At 36.2% G+C, this 27,654-nt stretch overlaps 1 protein-coding gene across 2 annotated transcripts in view; it reads right to left on the bottom strand.

Moving 5' to 3' along the window:
• KCNIP4 (potassium voltage-gated channel interacting protein 4) overlaps positions 1–27,654 on the bottom strand; it is a 403,843-nt gene that overhangs the window by 276,394 nt on the left and 99,795 nt on the right. The window contains exon 1 of one of the 2 annotated variants that reach the window (XM_071556705.1): positions 24,898–25,431. The exons of the other annotated variant lie outside the window; for it this stretch is intronic. Within the exon in view, the coding sequence (XP_071412806.1) occupies positions 24,898–24,985 (88 nt within the window). The 5' untranslated portion in view covers positions 24,986–25,431. Of the gene's footprint in view, positions 1–24,897; positions 25,432–27,654 lie in introns of those variants that run through there. 2 annotated transcript variants of the gene reach the window in all.

The raw sequence follows: 27,654 nt of genomic DNA, 5'->3' as shown, positions 1-27,654 counted from the left end.
TCATCTATTATCACTGTTTCCAGAGGAGCTGGAAAAAATCAAGAGCATGTTGAAATTATAAATGCCTGCTTGTCAGAAAAATAGTGCAAGAACCTGTTTATACTGTAGTTGCTAACACCTGTTTGTTTTTTTGAATTGTAGATGAGATCCAACATTAGCCTGTCTCTTGCAAATCCTCATACCATTTAATACATTTCAAGGCGCAAATAAAACAGCGCTACCTTGAAATCACACTTAGTTTCTTCCTAAAAATAAGAAAGTGCTGGAGGTCACTGTGCAGTGAAGGGCAGTTACAGTAGAAAAGCATAAGTGATTTCAAAGGCTACTTGGAGTCTCATTTTAACATTGAGTTTGCTTTAAATGAGTGATTTTCATGTGCTTTAAACTTTATCAAGGATATTTGAGAAATTGAGTCTGAGAAATAATCCCAATTATTTTCTGAGAAGAAAATTTATTAGCACTTTTAAATAATTTTTACTAAGCAATACTGAAAGATCTATAAGAAAACTGAGTGGGAAAAGAGGGACAGTGTACACAGCAGTAGACCAGGTGAAAATTAATTACACAGGTTTCATTATTTCCTTTCTATACTTTGAATTCAATAAAGTAGTGGAGCTCCTGAAGGAAAAAAAAAATGAGGGAGGATTAATTGTGTCTAGACAACTGCTGCTCAACATTCACACATACATTTTTCTTTCTATATAAACATACGTGCAATGTCAGATCCAAACCCATGGTTGGCTGGGTGGGTTTTTGTCTTTGCCATTGATTTATATTTAAGACCTTAATTAAATTTTATTCCTCCTCTTCAGTAACTTATTATCTAATCTACTTTGTCTATTGATTTTGTAAGTTGAAAATGTCAGTGTGAATCACAGAATATTTGATGTGTCGGAAAATAATATAATGAAAACTGAAAAATTCATGAATGAAAGAGCTGGCTGATGGGTAAATACAAACCGAAGAGGAGCTCACGACACAGGTTTTTGCCCCTCAGGGAATAGTCTTTCTCTGAATCCAAAATATTCTATGTTCTTTAGGGACATCACCCTCCTTTTTACTGATATGTGTTTTGTGAGAATAAATGTGCCTGTGGAGAAGCCATTCACTTGCTCTCTGCATTTGGAGTGGTTTGCAGTTATGGTACCCACTGGCTTAGAAAAGCTGATAAAGACTGCAGTGGCATAAGAAAATCAGTACTGGAGCAAATAACATCCTCCAAAGAGAAGCCAAAAACTGGGTCCACTTGCAAGATTCTATTACAATTGGTGTAATTCATGATTTCCTACAACAAATTAATTTTGTAAGAAATTGAGTAACTTCAATATGCTTATCTCCTTTTTCCTTTTCCTTAAAGGATCTTATGGCTCTCCCATGGAAGAACATGTTCTGTTCTTGATACTCGCAAATCATTAAAATCCTAATCTAGATTTAGAAATAAAAGTTGTGGCCAGATGATATATATTGCAAAGGAGTTGCAGAGAGAGCAGTCTTAGGGGGAAAAAAACCCCACAAAATGTAATTACCTCTAGTGGCAGCTAAGCTCCAACACCTGCAAAGTACGAAAGGTCCTAACATTCCAGCCACAATTAGTGAGATGCCAGGATTCTAAAGTACCACCAGTAGGCCAAATAAACCTGCCTGGGTCCTGTGTAATGCACCCTGAAGGAATTAAACTTAAGCAATTGGGAAGTAGTATGTCATATTAAGATGGCATGACTGCAATGGGGAGTTTGAGCAACTAAAAGACTTCCCCTCATTTCTGGGGAAAATATGGGAATCTCCCTAATTCCCTTACCTCCTGTAAGTGACCAATGTCTTCACTCTCTTAATAAGCCATTTAGGGTCTCTCCACATCCTTCTCCTTCAGGAGATTCAGCCAATTTCACCAACTACAGCATCCAAACCTGCACCCTTCACTTGTTGTAACAGCAATGAATCAACTCCAAAATACTGCTAGATTCACACGTAAGCACCTTCATAAAAAATTTCAAATGGGCAAGGTTATACTGTATTTTCTATTTAATATCACTGCCTTGTAAAATTACTCAATTTAAAGAGTAAAATTTAAGTGTGACCTCAATGCTGTACTCTAGCTTAAGAGTTATGCTGAAGTCATTGCTCACTAAATGCAGTATTCCCTTCAGTCAGTTCATCTCAGCTGTTCTGCTTTCATGAGACAGTTATTTTCTTATGTCAGACAAACAGTGAAAATCTGATGACAGCTTTTTAGTATTGTCTTAAATTCAGAGAATATACCTAACTGCATTCATGGAATCCCTCATACAGTCAAAACAGGATTTGACATACAAAGGTGGACTCAGCATGTAAAAGTGCATTAAATTGAAACATGCTTGGAAAGTTACAGACAAAAGCCTAAATCTTCCCTCTATAACAAAAATATATAATTGTATTGTGCTATCCAAGATCTAAACCCCACAAAAATAATCCAATATTTCCACAGAGAATTTGAAGAACTCAAACATTCACTAGCCATGTAAATTCCTCTACTAGTGCAAATCTAAACAGAATAAAAGAATAAAACTAAATCAGAATTATTCAACAAAATATACTGTTATTATTACTGTTCCTGAAGATACTAGAGTGAAATATCCTAAATCCATATCCATATTTTGTGTTTTGGTATCTATGTACCAAATCGACTTACTAAAAAAATCTGACCAAGTATACTAACATCTAAAGCAAAATTACTTTGATAATCTGTAGATTTACTGTGGGTGCACTCCTAAGACTGCAACACACTGAAGTTATTAACTTCTAAGCAGTTAACACAGTATTTTGAAAACATACTCCCTCAAGGTCATTGACTATTCTTTCTTAGCTATGTCAGATGCTGAAATAGGGGTTTTTCATCACATAAAATATGAGATGCATCCTGCATAATTCCTACTGTCAGAAAGCATTATTTCTTTGAAAGTAGAGAAATATATACACTGACACCTTCTGTATCAATAAGAATAGCTTAGTTTACCATGGTGATTCAAAGGAAAAACCCAAGACAATTACACAAAAATGTAACAGGAAAACAAAATGACAAGATGTATTATTTCTAAATCTTGGTTGCAGATGATTTTGCTACAAAAATTCTGAATGGGATCAAGACTTTAACATGAAAGGGAAAATGAACAAGGGGCTTTTTTTGGATTTGCATCTTAGGAATACTATTTTCTGTCCACCTACATTCACCAGGTATGTCAATGAGGAAACCAATCCTGAAGTGAGATTCATAGACTTCTGAAAATCTAATAGCATGTAAATGTGCACAAGCAGACACTGCTGTGTGATGAAACAGTTTATCAGTAGGAGATACTATTTTTATCTCTAATCAAGGGCATATAAGTGTATCTAATCTAGTCTTTCAACTCTCACCTCACTCCCAAAAAAAGCTCATCCAGAGCACATTACCATAATTGCAACTGCCTTTTTTTTTTCCACTTTGCAGGAGGGGAAAAAAAAAACCAAAACCAAGAGCTTTTTCAATGTGCCCTACATCTAACTCCAAGGCTTAAAAGGAAAAGCTTCATATTTTTATGCTTTCAAAAAAAATAAAAACGGATTAATCTCAACAGGCAGTTGTCTCCCATGGATTATTAGGTCTCTCAAGAAAGCTTATATAACCCACATATGAATATGATTATCTTGAAAACCCAAGGAGACATATTATTACCCTCTTAAAAGTAAAGGGCCATATTTGCAACAGGGCTTTGAAGCGAAAAGTTATTCCAAGTTTTTCCTATTTCAACACTGCTTTTTTACTTACAAAATTCTTTTAACTCCAGTATGTGGAGAAAGTTATTATTAAGGGTGCAGAAAGCACACCCTGCAGTACCAAATAGAAGAGACTGATATAACCAAGCTGGAACTTTTGCTGTGGTAAGACTGTACATAAAAGTGAAAAATTGAAAATTTCAACTGATGAGCCCACGTGAATGACCAATTAACAACTGATCTCGTCACCTGCACTACTTATTAAAGCAGACACAACAGTTCAGTGGAAAAGAGCATTTCTCAAGATGAATTACCTAGTCTCTAAAGTATGAATTTCTTGCATGTTCTTGCCCTTACTAGTTTCAGCACCTGGTATTATTTTGCTGCTGTTGCTTTATCCTTCTTTTTCCAGCCCTAGCTTCTTTAACACTGGAAAGCTTTCTAACCCTCTCAACCTCTTCTTCCACTGCTAAAAAATCACCACAGTTAAATCACACGTAACATAATCCTGATGCTGAGAAATGAGTGGACTAGCTATATGTGAAGATGGATATTTGAAGGTCCTCAGGAGATGCCAAGACCAGGAGAAACCAGGGGAATTTGAACTTCCTTTCTCCTCAGCCTCTGAGACACTGTCCTGTGTCCTGACAGATCATAGCAGGGCAGAGCCAATGCAGTCATGCTGAAATGACTAACAGCAGCAAAAAGGTCATTTTTATGACCATGCTGACTACTAGATGAAAAAGGAAGAAAAAATATCTTCTAGTCAAGATGGTAAACAAATGCCGTTTCAGCTAAGTAAGGAAAAAAAAAAAAGAAAAACTGAGAGCAAAGCCGAAAGTCAAGTGGAAAGCAGAGAGGAGAGCAGCTTCTGCTTGTGACACCAGCACAGAGCCAGGACAGAATACTTGCTCCAGAGAGGAAGAGGGAGGTTGCTGTATCCTCCTTATTGCAGAAAGACATTGGAGTCAATTCCTTCCCAGAAGGCTGAATTATTCTTTTTACCAACTCAGCAGAGATGTAGGCCTTGAATACTAGATTGTATCTGAGCATCAAAACTTTCTGTACAAAGACTACTCACATTTATACTTGGAATGAAATAGCCTAGAGCAACCAAGCAGACTACTTTGTTGAATATTTTCAAACGTTAACCAGACATATGCATCTATCATAAAAGCTCTATCTTCAAGCCTCCTAGATAGCAGGTGTAAATTCTGCCTCTTGTGCAAGTTGCACAAGATCAGTGGAGTGATTAAAGATGACACAGTTCTGAAATCTTGAGGGAAATACTATGCCCAGAAGGAAAAGACAAATGCAAAGTGGCCCATTTGTGGAAGTCAACTCTTTCATCAGAGGTGAGACTTGGCCACAGTGAAGACAGCACAACTGCCTCATTCCTGTATATGCAGCCTTTAAAATTACCCAGAAGCATGCATTGCAAAGCCCATGAAATTTTAAATGCCTGAAAGGAGACCAAAATTATCAAAGGATTTAAAAATGTAATTATTAATACTATTATCTTAGACTTACTAGATTTGGATAATCCTTAGTGACACTTGCAACTTCTATAAACAACAAAAAAAAAACCTCTTCTAATTTGAAAAATAAGACCATTCATGTGAAACTAATCTACATTTCTCAAAATTGGCTCAAGGGGGTTCTGCAGTTTTCTTTTTCACAAGCATTCATCTAGCAGATGCTGTCATTTTAAATCCTGTGAAGTTATTTTTATCCTAACTTGAGTATTGCGCATTGTTTCTATTCCTCTTAATGGAGCTTTCTGGGAGTTCTAGTGAGGGGAAACCAGCACTGCTGCCAAATCAACAGTTAAATGTGAGAAAAGAATTGAAAAAGCTGTTTCACAGGATATTTTCCATGTGCTTGATTATCTTACCAGAAAATTTTACAGATGTTAAATGTATAGAATGTTGCTTATGGCTGTATGGATGCAGAGACAGGCACTATGTGCACCATGACTAAATTACAGAAATAAAACCACTACAGGATAAGATGGATTTTTTATATTAAGTCAGAAAAGAACAACACGCTTTTTGAAAATTGACTGCAGATTAATTAATAGACCAAATTTTAAGGTTTATGAGAGGATTCAGCCTGCACAAAGTGGCTGTCTGTGCAGGACTATGAAGTAGTCATGTTAAAATTCATTAATGTAAAAATTAAAAAAAAACCAAAACCATGGCTTGTATATTTTTATGGCATGTTTTCTGCTCCAAGGAACCAAGTAATCTTACCTCAAAGGCTCCTCAGAGGAGATAATTCCGCAGGTCTTTATCTGCTAAGCAACTAAATATCAGAAAGGCCAAAACATTGCCTGAGTTGACCCTCAGATTTCTCTTTCCTTATCAAATAAAACAAACTTCCTAGAGGAGAAAATAAAAAAGATAGCCTCTCATGTTTTTCTAGCAAAAGTCTAGAAAGGACACAGTGATTGTAGTACTTTAAAGAAAAGTAAAAAAAAAAAAAAAAAAAGAAAAAGAAAGAATAACAGACAAACCAAAAAAAAACAAAGCAAATCCCATTCAAAAGTTTCTTTGGTTAATGGAAATTATTGTTTTTGCAAGATATGGTCTTCTGGAATTCAGCCCCTAATCTCAGCAGACCAAAGGTGAGTGTCCATTTTTAAGAATCATACTGTCAGCACTTAGCAGTTCAGGCCATAATCAGTTTAAAAAAAAAAGTTTCAGACATCAAGGAAAACATGCTGAAATTGTTTTACCCTTTTCTAGATGAGTAAAAAAATAATTGTAGTTTGCCTAATTGTAGACATGAATTACTAATATATATTTTTCTGAGATTTTTGTTAGCACACGTGTGTGTGTATTTTGGTGCTCCATGCTATGAGAGCAGAAGGCATTCCATGACAAATCTACTGGAACAGTTCTGAACCACATAAGGTCAGCCCCAAAAGCACAAGCTGGCCACAAACTGAATCTGCCATCTACATGCTGCAAGTTGCTCATCTTCCTTTCTCAAGCAGAGAAAAGTAAAGCTGCCTGCAGAATGGCTGCACATAGAAAGGCAAAGTAGTTTCTAGTTTTCTTAAGTCAAGCGGCAGTCCCACCTCCAAGGAATTGAAAAACTTAAAAGACCTGAATTACACCCTCTGTTGTATTACTAAACCTAATGTACATAAGCTTGAAACCCACAGCTGAGTTGGAGAGGAGAACACTTGAAATAATTCACTCCAAAAGAAACTGATGGACAATATACATACTGCCTTATATACATCCTATTATTTAACATTTTGATGATGAACAAGTGAAAACAGGTAGTTGGCTGTACTGTGCTATATACTAATAGAAGGCAATACAAGGTCCAACAAAACACAAAGTTGAGCTGCCACTCAATACTTTGACATTTCTTCATTTCAACAGCTAAAAGTGAAATTATAATCTTTTAAGGAGAAGAAATAAAAAAGAAAGAATGGGTTAAAAAAACCAACAAGCAACCTGCATTACAAAAACATTCTATATAGAAGCTAGAACTATGCAGAAATAATCTAAGTACAGATAAACTAGCGCTGACTGAATTATAGCAATGTCTGTATAACCACTTTACAGTTTTGCACACAGTGCTTTGTATATCTATAATTTTAATGAAAGGGGGTTTTTACTAAAAGATCTTTGGGTTGCTCTGACAGGTTTATCTTCATGATATATGATCCTCCTGCCCTATTTTGCATAGTACAAATGAGACCATAGAGGAAAACTTAAATGAGCAAAACCAGTATTAACCCATGTTACTGAGCCATTCATTCACTGGTATATATTTTAAGATAAAGACTGCCAGGAAAAACACAGGCACGTAAGAAGTAAACCTAATTGCAATTAAAGATTAATTAAGAGAATACGTGATGAGGTTGAGAATTAAAAACTATATTTATTTAACTGCAGTTTAGAATAGCAAACAATCTTCTCCATGTCCCTCATCAAAGCAACCATGGTTAATGATTAGGGGATGGTAAACTCTGCAAACAAAGTAGCAGTCTTCTTTCAAGAAGTTTCTTTCCCTGGCACCTGAGTAGCATAGGTTTTTAATCCAATTGAACTCATCCCTGAGAAGATTGACTAATAGCAGTAAGCATCTCAGGGGAGGCTGGATCTCTGTGAACCTGCTCTTATCTACAGTCTCCAGCAGAACTCAGCCAGACTCCTGGCTGGCAAACAAAGCCAAGCACCCATGGCCTAAGATCCCCTCTGGAAAGTTACTGCATAGATCCACATCCATCATAACTGTACCTGACCTTAACTCAGGGTGGGGAAAAGGAACAGCAGTATATGTAGAGTGCTTTAGACTATTCAAAAATTTATTCAAAAATTATGAATGCTGGGAAAAAGATGATGTTGAGTAATTCTTGACTTTAAAACCTAAATTTACTTTTAAACTACCCAGGAACTGGGACATGGAGGTAGAATAATCTAGTTTTACCCATTATGGACCTTAAAGATCATCTCATTCCAGGTGTCCTAGGGACACCCTCCAATAGAATGATGATTTTACTTGTTAATTAACAGTATATACATATACAAAAATCACTAAACATTGAGAGTCTGGGGGGAAAAATGAAAACAGGGCATTGGAAGTAACAGTAACAGAACAAAATACACGAGAATCTGTTAATTTACATCTGTTCTATTAAATTCTCAAAGACCAGTTTACAAAGTTATGGGGGTTGCTGTAAAACTTCTGCTGTAGCTGACTGAGATATTCTTTCTAAAAAAATGCAGTGCAAAATCTGACCATCCTTCCCTACTTACTATTCTGTCCTAGCCTTGAAAGTAACCATTCAGCTACAGGGTTACAATTTGCTTCAGAAATGTTTTAGTGATTAGCTCTTTCTTCCCCATTCAACACAGCAAGCCTTTCCATGTACTTTATTACTTCATTTTTGAATGGCACTTCTCTTCAGATAAGATTGACTTATATGACTTCAGGCCAGGAATAAAATTTTGTTTTCCTTAATCTTAATAAATCCTTGTTCTCCTGGGTGTTCCTTCAGTGCAGTCTAATGAAATTCATAGGACATCTGTTCATTCATAACTAGAACGGTTTCTATCTTCGAATTTTCTTTCTGCTTAAAAAACAGTAAAACAAGCCCATTATATACAGAGATTCTCTGAGGGATTATACTATCATACACTTGTATGTGCTTTTTTTCTATCAGACCTTATTAGCCCCATCTTTTCCGATGTTTCTGAAAATCTGTTGGCCTTTTCTGTCTCTCAATAACAAACCATAGATTCTTCTTTCACAGTTCCCTGACATTTTTCAGTCAACATGAAGAACCATCTGTTCTTCCTGGCATATAATTCCTATGCTTTCACTTTCAAGTAATATTATTACTTACAACCCTTGAGCTTCAGGACTGTCTTCACACTTTTCCTTCAAACTTTTTTGTGACATACTGATATCATGTCAAAGCACAAAACTTGTAACTTGCTTGCATTAATCTTGTATTTGCAGGCTGTGGCTGAAACAATTTATTATGCATTTTGTAACATTTTAAAGTTTTCCAGTTTAATGCTCAAACTGAAAGTTATTATCTAGGATACTCAAAAGTCTATTTCTCAAATAAGGTCATTTGTTTCTTTTCATGAAATATAGAGGAAATTTTATTTTCTGGCTAGTAACTAAAAGTTTCCAGACATTTTTCTGCAACCCTTGCTCTCTCTTTCTCTAGATCTCAAGTGAGAAATATGGAAACGTCACTGGAAAGATTTTATGGAAGAAAAAACCCCATGAGAATAACGAGGCAAGTTTACTTTCAAAAATTATCATAACTATTTTATGCCCCTTCTTAAAGGCACTGTACTATACATTACCAAGTAGTTTAACATTTCTGAGGAAACAAGATAAGTCACTGTTCTCAGAAATGAAATAAAACAGGAGAATTCTATTTTTGCTGTACTAGCTAAACATAAAGTTACACTTGAACTGACTACCACCAGCTGTCTCAAATCTTTTTCCTATCCCTGGGTAAGTATGACTGTTTTGATAGCTCAGAACAAAAGAATCCCATGCCAACACATGCAAAAATAGGCTGTGTTATTATCAAGCACAGGCTTTACAGCAGTGATGGTCAAAGCTTGAGTTATTCTTAAACTACACTGTACAACCAGAACCAATGTCATCACTTCTAAATGCAATTAAATTTGCTTGCAGTGCTGTTGATTAATGTATATATTAGTTTGGAAGGCTAAGCAGGCAAATGGCATAAATCCAAACGGCCTAAGGGAAGCAAAGACTTAGGGAGGGCAAAGTATATAAATGAAAAAAAAAAAAAAGGAGGAAAAAGCAACAGTAACCTCAAAGTGAAAGGATATGCTAATTCAGGTTATCCTTCAAATGACACATTGCTAGCATCTTGAGAATAGATGTACAGTTTACCACATTGAAATGACCACAACATCCACTCAATTAATTGAATGCCTCAAATAGTGCCCTCATTAATCATAACATCCTCTGTGGACTTGATGAAATTTGGAAGACACTTTGACAAATTACGATGTCTGTTTTCATAAAAAATATATTTTGGTCAAAGTAAGTAGCAATAAAAATACTTAAAGTTCTAATTTAAATTATGAAACATCAACAAATCAATATCTTAGTAATAAAATGTTAGTCAAATACTGAGACAGCACTTAATTAATAACAACATCAGTAAGCAATAACCATGAGCAGGTCACAAAAACTTTGGCAACTTTTCCATGGATTTTCACTACTCTAACTTTATACAAAACTGCTCAGAAATATTTCATTCTCACTTTTAATTTTTCCCTTAAATCTCTTGTCTTACATGATTGTCAAACTCATGACAACTGAGACCCATATTCAATTTTATATTACAGTCATTGTCTTGATATTACGTGATTCTGTTAAGGGTCCACTAGTTTAGTAAGAAAAGTATTTTTTCCTGATAAAACTGTTGTTTTAATACTGAGGATCTCACAACAACAAGGACATTAGCAACTGTCCAGACAGCAGAATCAGAATTTTCCTGTTGCTGAACTAAGCTACAGACAACATAGGCAGAAATAACTCTTTTCTGTTTTATCACATTCAGAAGATAACCTGACACCTTCCCTGAGATGCTCTTAAATGTAATAGGGTTTCTTTATTTCTGAGTCTGTAGAAACACCTAGTCTATAAAGCCAGAAGGGACTTTGTTTTCTAGAACAAAGAGCAGGCAGCAGAATGACCCAAAAAGAAAATCCTGAATCAAGTGGCATTAGGAACAAGACTCTGTATTGTATTTTACTTAAATTTTCTTAAAAATTTTCAGAGCTGTTTCCCATCCAATATACTTTTTTATGATGCTCATCCTTCACACTTTCTGAGTCCATTTCCATCCACAGTTTGCATGACAGCAGCTGCCAAAGCACTTTTATCAACCTTTCTGCTTTGAAAGCTGCTAGAAGTCCTAATGCATTCTGACTATCTTGCTTTTTATCAACAGAGAGGCAAGTTTCATTACCCAAAAGTCTGAGGAGTAATTTGCCTCAAAAAGACTAAGAAAAAGCTCAGGCCTGTTGACTTTCAAAGCATTCACAAAAAGACCAGTTGCATACATCAGGCTTTTCAGAAGGGTAAATGAGGATGGCTTGTTACTTAGGAGACAGAGAAAAAAAGAAGGGCAACCAATCTTTGAGAAATATGGCATAAGCACCTGAAAACATCTTCTACAGAGCTACCCCAGTGTGGGTTGTGCAGAAGGCTCAATGGAGAAGGCTATTGTAAGGCTACTTGGCTCAGAACAATTTCCAAATGGCATTTAGTATTAAAAATTAAACTAATGAAGAAAACAAAAGTAATTCTCATAACTAAAAGAATGAAATGCAAACACATGGCAGCAACAAAGAAGCTAGATTCCAAAACTAGACCAAGAGCTGATTCCAAAACCAGGTGGCTCCTACAGTTTCAAGTTAGCTTAGTATGAGTGGGCTATTAGACTTTTTCAAAGTATACAGTATAAGAACAAAAGAGCATAAATAAATAACCAGCTTGTCTATCTGTGCCTCTTCTAGGTCCACAAAGTTAATTTCATAAATTTGTGGAGTTAATTAAATTCTAACAACAGATCAGACTTCGATTTAAGATAAAACGGACCAGGAGACCTCAAATAAACTTTCATCAGTGAACAAGTGTATCTTAGTTCCCAATCAACCTGTCAGAATGAAAATGTTTTGTACTGAATATGAAAATACTGAAAACAAGTCCCGAAGCGTAAATACATGCTTATTATTAAGTCAAAAAGCCTGTAAGCCAAAACTCAACAACAAAACCAGTTAGCAATTTTAGCAACCCTCTACAACAAACACTACAATTTGTTGTAGATAACGCTTCATACACACCGCCTTCCATCATTTACAGAACGATAGAATCATTACTGTTGGAAAAGACCTCCAAGATCACCAAGTCTAACTGTTATATCCAAAATTCTTTATTCAGAAGGATTACTCTGCAAAATGTTTACACGATGGTCATTGCATTATTGTCATTCCACCCAAAACTATTAATCAGTGATAACAACCTGAAAGCAAATGAGCTATTTAAGTGATCAGTCTGTCATCCTACAGGAACAAGAGGAAAGTAAAAAGCAGTGAAGAGTCAAGAAACAAACTCACAATTTGCAGGCACTAGCTAAGGAATATGTGAATTTAATGTATGACTAATTACAAACTGGAAAGACAAAAAAAGCCATTGTTCTATTGCAAAGCCAAGTAAACCTTTTATTCCATCAAGTAACTGCTTGCACTGCAGGGGTAAGAAAACAAAAAAGTTTTGGTGAGGAGCTTGTCCCGTAACAGAGAGCTCTCAGATTAATGTGGCAGAGAGCTGCTGAACTTAAACCAGCAAAGAGCAGAACAATAAAGGACTGAATCCTTCAGTTCTATTTAAACATCAAAACAAACAAACAATGTGGAAACCAAAAAGTCTCTTTAAGAAAAGATACTTTTAGGGTGAAAACTGATTAATCTCTTTCTATGGTACTCAATACCTCAGTCGAGTCCTTCAAGTACATTCCGAAAGCATGGTGCTTGGATACACTTTGAAACTTTCCTTGCTTTTTTTTTTTTTTTTTTTAGAATTCTTAGTTGAGTTCTATTTCTTACCTGAATAGTAAACAGAGACTGAAGGTCTAGTGCAGTGAAATAAACTTCTGAGGAGGTATAGATATCACTACGTAGGACCTGTGAAAATGAAGTATATACTACAAAACCCTTGGAACGTGGGTTCAGGGAAATCTGAAGAAAGTACTTCACATCCAATTCTTCTCCTCCCATTGACTCAGAGCAGTAAAATTAATTTTACATATATATATATATATATACACACCTTAACAAAGTGTTTGAAAAATTAATAAGATAATTAAAGAAACCCCAGGCCTGAGGTTTCTTATCAGTAAATACATAACTAATTCTGTGGCCTATAGAATGCTGGGACATTTCTAATGCAATATTCTAAATATGCTTTAAAATACATTCTTTGCATTTTTCCTAGTCTGAATTTTAAAGTCCTTGCATTTTCTCCCAATACCAATTGCAGAAGTAATTTAGCACAGAGAAATGAAAGATGAAAGAAAAATGAACTTTTAAATCAGTAAGTTGAAAAAAGAAATAAAAAAGTATTTACACCATTTTCTATCATTGAACCACATTTTCTCTACACCACAAAAAAGCTGAGTTTCTAGGAGCAAACCCTTATTATACATCATAGGAGATACCACACAGAAAAGTGATCACCAGTTTTGACAGCTTACATGTCTTGTGTATCAGTAGTTTATATCCTTTTGTGGATCTATTTTTTGGTTTTTGAAAATAATTCTCTTATGTGGTGTCTGCTAATTACATGTTTGAGAGCAGGAACAACCTGTTATCTGCATGTCACACCATACCTTGACAGAGGAAAAAAAAAAAAGGCAGAAACCAGGGCCACGTATTCTCAAGACAACCAAGAAGTAAACAAAAAAAGGGAATATATGGCCTTTGAGGGTAAAAATATCACCCAAAATTTTTTCCCAGTGCAGTTCATTACTGTGTATCTACAGAAAGGGAAAGATCAAAATGCAGATCTTGAGTTCGGGCCTTTACACTTCAGCTTTCCCCCCGCACCTACAGTGACAAAGCACCTTTGCCTTCTGGAATCCCAGGATGAACTCACAGTTACTGCAGCATGAAGGACAGCTGTGACTAAGTGAAAACCAAAGAAGCATTCACAGCCATCAGTGTGAGAGGCAGAAGCCCTTTTTCAGCAGCACTGTAAAATTAAAAAAAAAAACAAACCCACCCACCCCCCCCATCCACACACCCCACCCCACCAAAACAAAACCCTCAACCCAACCCAACCAACCACAACACCACCACCACCACAAGAAAAACAAACAAGCAAAAACCCAACAACAGAAAACAAACAAAGGAAAAACCACAGCAAAAATTCACAACCACCAAAAACAACCCCTAATTTACTGTAGCATCTAGAGCTGACATTAAAGCCTTAAGGAAGGGGCAGAATTCTTCACACTTACTATTTTCTTGCAATTTATTTCTCAAATTTTGATGAGTAATGGAATTGTTCAAAATACAACTTAAAAAAATATATAGATCCCAGTAAAAATAATCTTCTAAAAACAATGACCTAAATATAAGGGTTTGGTGTTTGGGTTTTTTTAAAGACATGTTTAGGACAAGCTTTTTTCGTTGTATAGAGTGAAACAAACATCCATCTGGGATTCAGGATATTTGTTTGCATTTTTAAAACAGACTGAAATTAGGAGTTTACTTTAACATATATTTAATATCCTTCTTATATTGAAGTAAACAGTCAACAAAAAAGCACTGAAAACTGTAGATACTATTTTTTTTCTGTAATCACCATTCCTTCTCTCTTTACTGTTGAAACCTATCTGGTAGGTCTCCTGACAGAAGATAAAAGTATTAATAATTATTTATAAAAAAACATAGAAAATTGCCTATTTACAGGTAAAACTTCCTGTGTATCAGTTTCTGCCCATTGCCTCTTGTCCTATTGCCTGGCATCACAGAAAACAGTCTGGCTCCATCCTCCTGGGACCCTCAATTCAGATACTGATAGACATTGATGAGGTCTCCTCTCAGTCATCTCTTCTTGAGCCTGCTTAATCATCTTTGTTGCCCTCTGCTGGACCCACTTCAGGATATTTAGGATAATTCTACTGCTTTTTGAAGGGCAGCTTTCTCCCTGATGCAAATTAACATCTTTTGGCTATATGGAACACCTTGATTGATAAAACATTTCATCAGACTAGCTGGGAAAAGAACTGGCCTTAGTCCTACACTGTCTCAACAGGATGACATTTCAATTACTAACACAGTACGATACTATACAGACAACAGGTAAGTAATTTAATAGATCAGTCCAGAACTTCCTGTAAGCAATACATAGAATCCAATTAGTTTCTCACAATAGACTACAACAGTTATTTGAGGAGCTTCAAGCACTTCATCTGGTAAGTCTTCACAGGGGCAGGAATGCCCTGCTGTTTCTATTCACATCTGTCACTCAGCATTAAAGTTGCAGAGCACAGTGAAAGTGGACATTGAGTATGTTGCAGCACTTGAATTCACCAGCATGGCAAGAGGGAGAGGGCCTGAACAGTGACGAAATTTCCAAAACCCGCAGTCAGGGCAACAGATGCATCAAACTGAAGGGGAGCAATGACTGCCAGACACTGTCAGCATTTCTGCCTTCTCTGACCTGGATTTCAGTTACTGTTGTAACTCTGTTAACTCAGAAACCAGTCCATTTTTTAAGGAATAAATGTTTCCACACTGTATTTTAGAAAAATTTTGCTTTCAATCTTACAGTTTTAGAGTGCTGAGAGTCAAGACATGACACCACACTCTCCCCTACCTGTTTCTCTCAGCCCAAACTCTTCACAAGGACACATTTGCCTGCAGCTTTATATTAAGGATGAATCTGGTACACAATAACACAGATGTATCAGTGGCTGTGCACATATGCACTTTCTTATATGCTAGTGTCACTCCTCTCTCCTCACCCTAGGTTTTCCTTAACGTTTTATTTTATATTTTCCCCTTCTCTTTGATACTAATTTGAATTGAATTTCCTTTTTTAGGTTACATTTTTAAAGTTATTAGCTGCCTGAAGAAATTAAAAGTTCTCATCCTCACTAAAATGCCCTGATGCCTTTTCAGGAATCCTGAAAAGCTGTGCACACAGGCTACTCAGGAAAGTTAATTATTAATTAATCAGTAAGGTGGAAGAGTTAAGATTAATTCGGTCTCTGCTGAGACCCTCTTATTCAGAACTAAAATAGAATTTGGTTTAATTTCCTTAAGAAATGAATTATACTGAATTAAAATAAGGTCACTTCAGTTCTGATTCTTCTGCAATGTAGCAGTTTTACTTAATTTGAATTAATCTGCACACAAAGACAATTCCTTACATTTCTCTTACGTTGTAATTCCTTTCCCGAACTGGTAAGGGAAGAAGGTTATAAAACTTGACTTAGAGGCTTTTGAATTGCTATACTGCAGCCTTATCATTGATGTTTAGTATTTGTCTTGAAAAAATATATTTTGGGGAAACTGACTAAATGTATATTATCATTAGACTCAAATTTCAGCAATCAAGTAATTTCAGATGCATTTTCTAGGGAAAGTCCTACAGATTTAACTCTTGTGGATTCCATAGGCATTATTGCTAGTCAATCAGATGGTTAGAGTAATGACTGTATCTGACGTGCGAGATGCTGAGCACGAGTGCATTTAAAACTTGTAAGTGAAAATGAAAATTGTATAAAAAAGGAATCTGCTTAAAACTGGGTGTACTTATAAATTTTGAATATATATATCTATGAAGGTAAAAATCATAACTTTTACATAAGCCAGGATAATCGAAATAATCTTAATCATCAACATCAATTGACCATAGACAATAGTTATTATGAGTACTCTACTTGATTAAAAATTATAATGCAACTTTTTTCCCCCCACACTGGATGCCAGCACCACATTTGACCAGCAACTCTCCTCTCTCAAGTGCTGCAGAAATCAGAGACCCCAAGTCACATCCTTCTCCCAAGGAACTTATCTGAGGGAAAACCCTGACCTGGCATTTTTAAGGAAATTCTCCTTCGACTAACAATAAAATGTGGCCATTACACTGAAGAATCTACAGACAAATTTCTGATGAGTACATGACATAAAAGCCTAATTCCTATTTTCAGAGTTGACTAAGCAATCTATTTTCTGCTGACCTTTACAAATATTACCATAAAACAAATATATGTGATCAACTGTCTCTTATTTTTCCTGAAAGAAAAAGAAGTTTATCATGGCTGTCACAGAAAGGTCTGCACAGCACAAGTTCTAAATGGTCTTTGATTTTATTAACATGCATCATAACAGATATTTTAAAAATAACAAATCTGTGAATAAAAATCAGACTAACAAAATTTAGTACCTCATTTCAGATTTATTCAATTTCCTAAATTAATGAAGTATAGGCGTTGATGAAAATAGATGGGGTTTTTTTCCCCTCATCCCAGACATTTTTTTATTTATGTTTAAAATTCATTACACTGCCTAGATTGGCACTCTATAAAAAGTTCAAGAGGGTAAATCAAATATATTGCCATTTTTAAAAGCTGAAGAGCCTATTTGACACACATACCCAAACACAATAATACTATATATGCTTATGTATCCTGAAGACACAGTAATGACAAAATGTTAATTTATAAGATATATTATACATAAGATAATATTATTGGGAATAGAACTTCAAAAGAAGAATTAGTGACATTTTAGAGTTCAAAACTGAAGGAACCTAACATTATTCAATGTATGCTATAAGTTCAAAATTAGCAGAAAACCTCACTAACAGGGTCTCTTAGAATACCTGCTGCAAGCTTTAAAAAAAAGTTTATAAAATAAACTCACATTTAATTTTTTGCAGTATTTCAGTGGAGCTATCCCCATAGGTACACATGTACACATACTTGCATCATAGTACAGATTTCAGTTAAAAATTCAAAGAGGTAAATTAGCACTCAAACCCCAGAAAATAATAGTAGTACCTTAGTCAATGTTTAGAAAAATCAGTTGATCAAATTTTAACAGCATTTTGCAATGAAAAGTTCGGGAGTTCCAATCTAGAGGTTTTTTGTTTCAAAAGTCAGTATTTCAGCCTTGGAAATGAAAGGAATATTAGAGTGAATTGCATTGTGTTCCCTGACAGGCTGTCATTAGGAGGAGAAAAGAGGCAACTGAAGAGTTCACACTAGTCAACATCTAAACCAACTCAGAGACACAAAAACCTACAAGTCAAATTTAAATGAATTGGGTTATAGACCCAAAATGATAAATGTTAAAAATGCATACCGACTGAGCACACAGTAAAGCAAGTAAAGATCACCACAACATGCTGGGAAAGAGAATTGGTGTGTGACAGCCCATGTCACTACATTATTACACAGGAACAGGTGACTGCCACTGTAATAGCACATAAGGCTGGCTTTCACCAAAGCCACACAGTGGTGTTAAGTCTTAGCAATTCTATTGTTTCTACTTGACTGTGTCAGAGCCAGTCACACAGAATAACCAGCTCAAGACTGAAGTGCTATTAGCACACAGTTCAGTGACCATATATTTCCAAGTCAACATATGACTGTTATTTTCCAGATTATTCATTTACTCTATATTCAAACATGGTATCATCTATCTCTAATGTTCTTACAGAATTCAAATTTAGCTATTAGATGGGGAAAATATTTTCTGTTAATGCAGGTTCACATTCAAGATAGCTGTTGCAAACTGTTAAATATGACCATGTGGTTATCCCAGTTCAGAAGAGACTGCCACCCATGAAAAAATGGAATAAATACTATTACTGCAGTCACTCAATGTACATGGATATACTGTTGTATTTGGCTGAATGAGATTGTCATGGTTTCTCATTTTTATTTATAGCTTGCAACTTTGCCTTAACTGTCACAAACAAAACTATGAAGCAGATCCAAAAATAAAGGGGTTTTAAAACCTCCACCTGAATGGTAAGCTGTTGACACTTCCACTGATAGGATGCATCCATCTTGCCTAGTTAGGCCTACAATGAAAAGTTCCTATAGCAGGAATAAAAACATAACCAAAAAACCAGTCTGTATACTCTAAGTTCATATTTATTTCAGTTCGCATCCAAATTTCTAAGTATACTCTACTCCTCGCTGCTTCTATACTCCAAGTTACTCTGTACAATGGGCAAAAGAAAAGAACATAATATGGTTCAAAACTGCATTATATTGCATAAGGATGAGGCATTCATAATGCTGCCATTTCCTAGCATTTTGTGTGCATGCTTTGGTAACTTTCAAAGAGTACCTTTAAGAGTATCTTTAAACACAGCATCAAGTGCTGTGTCCTACATACAGCAGAAGTTTTAATATTATCTGTATAAATTACGTCAGTAGTTTGAACTCTCATAAGAATGTCAAAAATATAGGACTTCCAAAGAGAAGATCATTAAGGATGACTACAGCATGCTTTCCACTGTGTCACTGCAAAAAAAGCAGAACTGTTTCTTTCATTATAATTAAGATACAGATTTGGAATGAGAGAATAAAGACTCAGTCTTTTCAAGAGAAATTGCATGCAGCATGGTAACTTTGTCTGTCCTTTTTCCATTAACATACCACAAGAAGTCTTAAAAATTCAATAATGACTCTTTTGGAAGGATCTGCAAAAAACTTTCTTAAACAGGTTGTAAGATGGAGTTAACGTCTTAAAAATATGGAACGTTTGAGGAAAATATTTAAACATATTCAAGAGAATATGTTTCAGGATTAGGGTATTGCCTTTAGAGCCCATCCTTCAAAATATCCTTCTACCCACATAATTTTTCCACTACTGCTTCAAGCTTTTGTGAAGTTCAGTCTATCTGCCACATGAAGGATTATAAAACTTGAAGTTGACACATTTTGCATAGTACTGAGTTGCAAATTGGGAAGAGCAAAGGCAGACTATGCAGATCACTTTCCAAAGTGGGGAAATTTTATAATTTTTTGAGTTCTTAACTGTAATTCATTCTCATATATATTTTTAACTAATATTACTTAAGCTCTGAGCAATTTTCTACAAAACTGCTGAAGTTCACAGTAGGTCTGGAGGTGCAGCATGAGAGGTATATAGGTAGAATTGGGGGTTTGAGTGAATAAAGGAAATATTTATAACCTACTTCAGCTTAAAGAAGAATGCAGCATAAGTGTGTTAATGCATTCTCAGCTTATCCCAGGATTTACTGAAAGCTAACTGCTGATAAATTGAATACATCTCTTAAGTGTTTTGTCTCAGAGTACTGTCTACAGTATAGCTTATTTCTAAACAAAAAGCCTCTAAGAGTCATAATATATATAAATACATATAGGGGTAGGATAATACAAAAACCCCACATTTTCAACAACCAGGTACTCAACCATGCAATAAACTTAAAATCCTAGCAACATTTCAAGAGAAGTCAGGCAAAATTCAACTAAACTTTTTCCAAGAGGACAAAAAATAGTTTGGGAAATTTTATTTAGTTGAGTTTTTTCCCCATATGTTTCTCTCAATGTCTGATACTTTATACTTAGGTGTCTCTATCAACTACATCAACTTGTAGTATGAAGCCTACTCCAAATCCAGCTTTGTTAACCTTCAGTATCCACCACACCCTTCCACAGAAGCAATTTCTCTCAGAGGTAGGCTAACACCAAGATAGCACCAGCAAAAGGTGTCAATGTTAATTCAGGAAATTGAGCAAGCATAAAGTACAACACAGAACTTCAAATGAAATCTTGATTGGTTTCTTTGAAATTAATGAGGCTTCTTTCCCTGAACAGAACATGACAGATACCACTCTTGCACATTAGAACTTGTGAAATTATATATATAGAGAACATTGCATCTCTGTCTATGAAAAATCTCTGAAACCCCAGAGGTTCAACTACCTTGTAGGCAACAGCCAAGAGACACAGACCTTAAATCTGAAACTCTTTCTTATTAAAAATAAATGAAAAAAGACTAATTAGGTTCATGAACAATACCAATATGGCATTAAAAAAGAAAGATTTCAGCAATACAAAAAATGCATTTTTAAACATATTAAACTTATGTCTTCTCAAGAATGTTGGCATTTTAGCTTTTCCATGCCATCTTCAAGCTACAAAGCCCTTTTAAAATAATTTTATTTGATATCCTATTTGGAACAGCAGAACATCCTTTACATCTGCTCTGTCTCATGTTGCTTAAGATTATTTTGATATTTTGGATTATTGTTCTCTTTTAATTTATTCCACTTGTCATTTTATTTTCCAGAGAAGTTAGTGCAATAGTATTAACCTTCATTCAAAAATGGTAATTCCTTTTGGAATTACAAAGGAGCAGCCCCTGAAAGCATTCATAACAAACTGCTATCATCCCAAACAGTCTCAGTCTTCAGGTAGCAATAGGCACACAAACTACAACAGTCCCAGTTAGGAGGACTCCCACACCTTCAAACCTACACTCAGATGACATATTCCTCTTGGCAATAGGCCAGAAAATATTTCTGTGCACAAACTGGCAAAATTTAAGACTAAAGATTACCTTTGGTAATCTGGTTTATCAAAGAGTGTGCCATCAAAAAGTACATCCCATATTCACAATTAGGTTTTCTTTTATTACCTAAGAAAAATCGCAAACTTGTAATCAGTGTTATTTTACACCAGCCATCAATCTCAAGATTTAAGAACAAACAAAAAGCCTCAAAAAAAACAAAAAAGTCGAAAACCTCACATCAATCCATGGCTTAATGTACAAAGGCCTAGAAGAGCGAGATTACTTCAGTTTGTTGGAGAGACGGTACAAGTCCACAGCCAGAGTTCTTTGCATCTTCCTTCTTTCCTAGTTTACATATATGCTAACTGGGAATTTGATTCTGTCCTGTAAAACCTGGCTTCCTTGGATGTACTTATGATAATTTACCACTGAAGTCAATGACAGTTTTTGTTATATCATGTCTCTAATCCCTGTACTTTATTAGCTTTTGAGATGACAGTCAATAAAAATTCCCTATCCATTGCTCTGAAATCACATTTTCTCCATTTTAAAATAATCTGTGACCTATTTCTTGATCTCACAATGATATATCTTGTTATTTATAGTATGCAAATGCACATTGCATCCAAAAACTAAAGCATTCTCAAGAGCAGTGCTAAATTCTTTATGACAGTGTTTCAAAGACCTCCAACACATGTCAAGAGGGAGGAGGCAATAAAGCAGGAACTGGTATGACATTTGAAAAATGCTATCAAGTATTTTAGGGAATTTGTTTCACTTGTGGAAACACATCAATTTAAAAGATAGCAGAACCATGGAAAATTAAATACTTTGTTTAAGAGACTATTTTTTTCACTACATTTCACTATATTTTGTAGTCAATCATAGTAACTTGCTTTAAAAAATATTTGAGAGATCTGGCTGTATTCAGGCAGACATTGCCACTAAAAACCCATTGTAAAGATTTATGCAGCATTTACCTTCAAGCAAGGGAGCAGTTCCATTAATATAGGTTCCAGCTGAGTTGACTATTAAGTACAAGTCCATGCTTATGTACTAGCACAGACAGCTATATGAGATCATTTTTATTTTAAACATTGGCATTTACCACAGAATACGTCTACAGTGTTATAAATTACTATTATGACACACAAAGCTGTAAAACCAGTAATCAAGAGCAACTCCTTATCTGGGCCCATAGCCAGGAAACCCAGTCTTCTCCTATATCACTTTCTCTTGTTTTCTGATCAGTGTAATCATGCCAACTGCAGCAGACCTTGTACCAATCTGTAGATTAAGCATATATTCAACATGCCTGCCCATACAGAAAGGAGAGATGGATTAGATGCAATGCAAGTGCTTTCAAGAATGTGTAGTTACCAACTATTAAGTATAATTTAAACATTAAGGAATACCCAAAAAAGAAACTTGAGGTCAAATCATATCAACAAGGAAGTTAAATTGTGTTCATCATTGTGCTCCTTAGTAAACATTTACACTTTGAAAATAATTCATCACTTAAATGAGACGATTGTTTGCTTCTAAAAAGTTAAGTAAGCGCACTTCTTTGTTTCTGATAGCTATCCTAAATTTCTGAATGCTCAAGATAGAAACAGCAGTACCTTTAATACACAAATTTAAGTATAACATTCTAACTCTTTCAACTAGGCTTTCTCATTCATCTTCATTAATTATCAACTAATTTTCAATAGAATGAATTATGCATTAGTTGTCAGGGAGAGCAGTAACTGGTATTTCAACAGTTGAGGTTAATGAGTAGGACAGGGCTATGCAAGAGCTTAACAGTGATGTTCTACCTCTCAGCATTTCACTTATTATCCCATTATCTTGATCTTCTTTGCTACATCATTTGAACATGACAAAGTCTATTAACCTCATAAGAGTAGTAATATATCACTACCTGCAGTAAAAACAAACTGAAAATTTCCTAAAAAGCCTCAGCTCTTGAAAGTTCCTAGGAGTGGGGTTTTTTTGCTTGCTTGTTTGCTTAAAGGGAACATGTTTGAGGCCACTCCATTCGGCTTTCCAGTAATTTATCATTGAAAATGTGTTACTTAATTATTAACGAATTTCTTTTAGTAGTAGCATATGAATAAGTATCCACACCAACTCTTGAAAATGGTTCTGAATTTTGAGCTTAGAAAGCTTGCAGCACAAATGTCAGTCTGAAAAATAGCGCAATGTGTGCATCATTCGCTAGACAGGAAAGGCAAAGCTTGGATGACTTCATGAAAAAGAGTATTGGTATGAATTTCTAACATAGCTTTCTTCTTGCATCATATATTATTTAATTTCCATAGCAACCCACAGAGGCAAGAAGCCAGTGTTTTCAGAGAAATCTGAACTGATGCAATTCACAAAAGACAAACTATGATACACTAGAAATGGTACAGAAAATAAAGGCAAGGAAATTCTGTTACAAGACACTAAAAGTTACCAAAGAGCTATGTCAGATTTTTGTAAGTTACAAGCATCCTATAAAGTGCTCATTGCTGAGGTTTGTACCATGATCTTTAAAACATTGTAACCCCAAATCTGATAAAATGCATGCATCAATACTTCAAATTATTAGTGAAGAGTCAACTTTGCTCTCAAGTCTTTTCATTAGGGCCTAAACAAAAAACCCAAATAACCAACTCATCACCACCAAACAAACAAAAAGACAAAAAGAAATGCCATCAACTGAAAGTGTCAGTTCACTTGCAGAAAAATAAATGGCTTTTAATTCTCAAGAATCATGTTAGTATAATTGGATATTATCTGTGGATGCTGGACTTGCACATTTGCAATGGGAAAAAGAAATTAAGTGAAGTCTTGAAAGAAGCATAATTATATTTTATAAATAAAGATTGACATCATGTAAGCTATCATATTTGTTAGCTGTTGATAATAGCCATGGAAAATGCTCAATTGTAAGAAAAGCATACTTTCCAAAGTGCTAAGAAGAAAACGACAGTGTCTTTTCAGTCTACCTTAGAAATCTTACCCAGTACAGTACAATTGGTACAAGGTTACAGAAAAAATACCTAAGTTGACAACCACTATGTTTCAAGTTCTTTAACAGCACAAAAACACTAGTGTCATTTCAAGTTTACAACAAGATAATACAACATCATATTGACAGTGCACCTGATTTACATCTTTAGATAAGCAAAACCATGCTTCTGAGTAAAATAATGTGGTCTGCTTGTCATAGTAAATCAGCCCAAGAAATGGTGAAATAGAAAGCATAAGATTCATCCTTATGACCATCGTGAGGCTTCTCTGCATTACCTTTAACATATACAGGTTGACAGGTGAAAGCACACACACACCCCAATTTGGGTTCATGTGTGTAAATGCTTAGAGAATGTTACAGTCTAAACACTGTGACATAAGACTATGCTCTGTTCTCATTATGCTCAGCCACAAAATAGTTCACAGATCTTCTTTTGTTATTATTTAAAAGAGGAAAAGAATGGTAACATAAAACAATGACATCTCTGTATTACCCTTAGGCAATTCCCTTGTTATCATGCTGCACAGCTCAACTACAGAGAAAAACAGTCATTACCTGTGTGAAGAGAACCTGTGATTAGCCTGAGAAGGTACTGGGCAAATTTCAATATTTCCCGCTTACACCGCTTCCTACAGCCACTCATCTTAGGCAATGGGGTATTCCTCTGAGGAGAGCCTGGAGACTTTGCCGATAAAGGGAACAATTTCTGACAGCAAACTTCTGGGGCAGTTGGCAGCTTCTCACGGCCGAGCAGACTCCCGCCGATGTGCCTCGGGTGGCTGCGAAAGGGACCCCCGCGGCAGGCAGCGGTGCGGGGCGCGGGCGCTGCCGCGGTACAGGCACGGCACGGTACAGGCACTGCACAGCACAGGGGCGGCAGTGCCACCTCCGCGGCCAGCGGCGCCCCCGGCGCGGCCGGACACGGCAGCAGCGCTGCCCGCGGGCGCGCAGCCCGGGCGGGGCGGGGCCGGGCCGGCTGCCCGCGCCGCGCAGGCACACACGGCACCGGCCGCTCTGCCCTCCGCCCGCAGTCAGCAGGCGGGCAGGTGCCAGCCGGGCAGGGCACGGCATTCCTCCATCGCCACGCTGCGGAGCGGATCCCACCCGAGAGCAGCGCCCCGCCCGGCCCGACGGCGCCAGGTGCGGCACCGCGCGGCCGCGGACACGGTCCTGCCCGTCTCACCTGCGGGAATGTTACCGAGATGTGATGCCCACCGCCTTCACTCTGCGTGCCGGCCTCAGGCTCGCAGCCTGCTTGAAGGTCATGGACACCCCAGGCCACTGCACACCTGTGCAGAAGGCATAAAAAAGCAGCAGCCCAGGTGGTACCTGTGTAAGGCTGCTGACCTGTGACAGGTTCGAAACTGGCTCTGGTACAGTTACCACTTGGTGCTTAAGATCTCTCCAGGAAAGTCTCTTTAGGAAGTTACCTGCATGCCTTACTATTCAGTTATAAATTCTTTATTTTCCAACTTACTTGAGAAGTGCTTCTTGTTAATAAAAATCATCTGCTGCAGTCTCCATTCTTGACCACAGAACCAGAAAAGTATGTTTTTATTTCCCTTGGAGTGCTTTCCTGCACTACATGAACATGGAGAGCAGCTCTATTGCATTAGAGGGTGATGCAATATGTTATGCCTAATACAGTAAAAAAAAAAAAAAGACAACCCATTAAGGAAAAGCTAAACAAGAAAATTGCCCTCTGATCTAATTTCAATGGCAGCATTGCCATAAAACATTTTGGTGAATGCCTTAAAAAATTACGATAAACACAAATGCACATCTTCAAGCTATTGTCTATATTATGCAGTGAGCAGTGATAAATACATTATAGACATAACACATCAAAGCAGTATCAAGGTTGCAGTTAGCTGACACAGTTTCTGTGTCTGCTATCTAAAGCACAAGCATGCTGTCTTATGCACAGTAAGGCTACACAGATAATGGAAAGAACCAAAATGAAATAGCTCACAGAAGCCCCCAGGTTACTTCAACACAAGGATTAGTCTGAGAAGCATCTGGGCAAATTTCAGTTTTTCATGTTTGCACTACTTCCTACAGCCAGGAGCTAATTTCTTGGCAAAGTTTTCTGAAAAGACACGGAAGAGTTTGGGGGGGAAAAACCCAGAACAACACCAACATCAAAATACAACACACCCCATCAAATTCTGAGGTATTGGAGATGGCAGCGTGCTTTACAAATTTCCTAACTTCTTTGGTCTCTGATAACCTAACCTTAAATAACTGGTAAAGGTGAAGAAATAGTGAAAACATAGGTTCGTACTTCTTCTGTAGAAGAGGACTGAAGAGGCTAACACAAATGGTTCTTAGCTGGAGTCCTTGACCTTCTTAATCCTTTGACATCTCCAATTGCTTTATAGAATTTTCCCCAGCAGTGTTATTCCAAAATAAAGAACTGAAAACAACTGGTTTTCTAAAGCCATAAGAATGTATGACCAAAACCATGTTTTGCTGTTGTTCCTCCCCGCAAAAAACCCACAGTTTTACCAGTTCTGACACTGTTCATAAATCTTTTACATTTAAACACAGTGATAGCAGTAAATGGAATACTTCATGAAATGTTTTTGAGTCATTCCACCAAGATACAAACAGCACAGTATTCACTGGATATGAATCTAGGTCCCAATATTTCTCTGCTCAGCAGACAAGGCTGACCAATACTTAATGATTTTTGCCCCAAATCAAGAGAACAGATCATGGAAAAGGGTACAGGAAAATTAGAATAGAAAACTGTAATAAACCCACTGTGGTTCTTGGCAAATATTATAGTGCAATAATATGAAGGAAAGCTAGAGAATATTGACTTTATATACTGGTAGTATACCTTTTATATTTTTTAATTGATGTGACACACTGAAGTACTCAGTCAGAACCAGTCTTTTTGCACTGAAGTATATAAATACTTCTTAGAATTTGGAAGCTAGGTCCATCCCTAAAGATTCATAATTCACAGATCTGAAGTAAAATCTTATAAAAAAGAATCCTATTAATATCAGAGGGATCTGAATCAGTTCCTAGGAGCTCTGACTTTGGAATCAGGTACTTAGAAATTAGGATTTAAAAACCACTACTTAAGTACAAGGAGGAATACAAAAACATGCATACAAAACAAAAGGGTTTTTTCAGACATTAGGAAAAGTAAACGGAAGCAAAAAATAAAAGTTGTTTGTAAACTGTATTTTCAAATTCTCTCACCCAGTCCATCACATGGACTGTGTATAAAACACAAAACTATTTTGTTTTCGAATACTTGGAAGGAATGAAATGATTGGAGAAGAAATATATGCAGGT

The sequence above is a fragment of the Pithys albifrons genome, chromosome 5 (assembly GCF_047495875.1).
Source record: "Pithys albifrons albifrons isolate INPA30051 chromosome 5, PitAlb_v1, whole genome shotgun sequence".
Classification (NCBI taxonomy): domain Eukaryota; kingdom Metazoa; phylum Chordata; class Aves; order Passeriformes; family Thamnophilidae; genus Pithys; species Pithys albifrons.
Note: the sequence above shows the minus strand (reverse complement) of the source record. Positions and strands in the feature narration are given on the sequence as shown.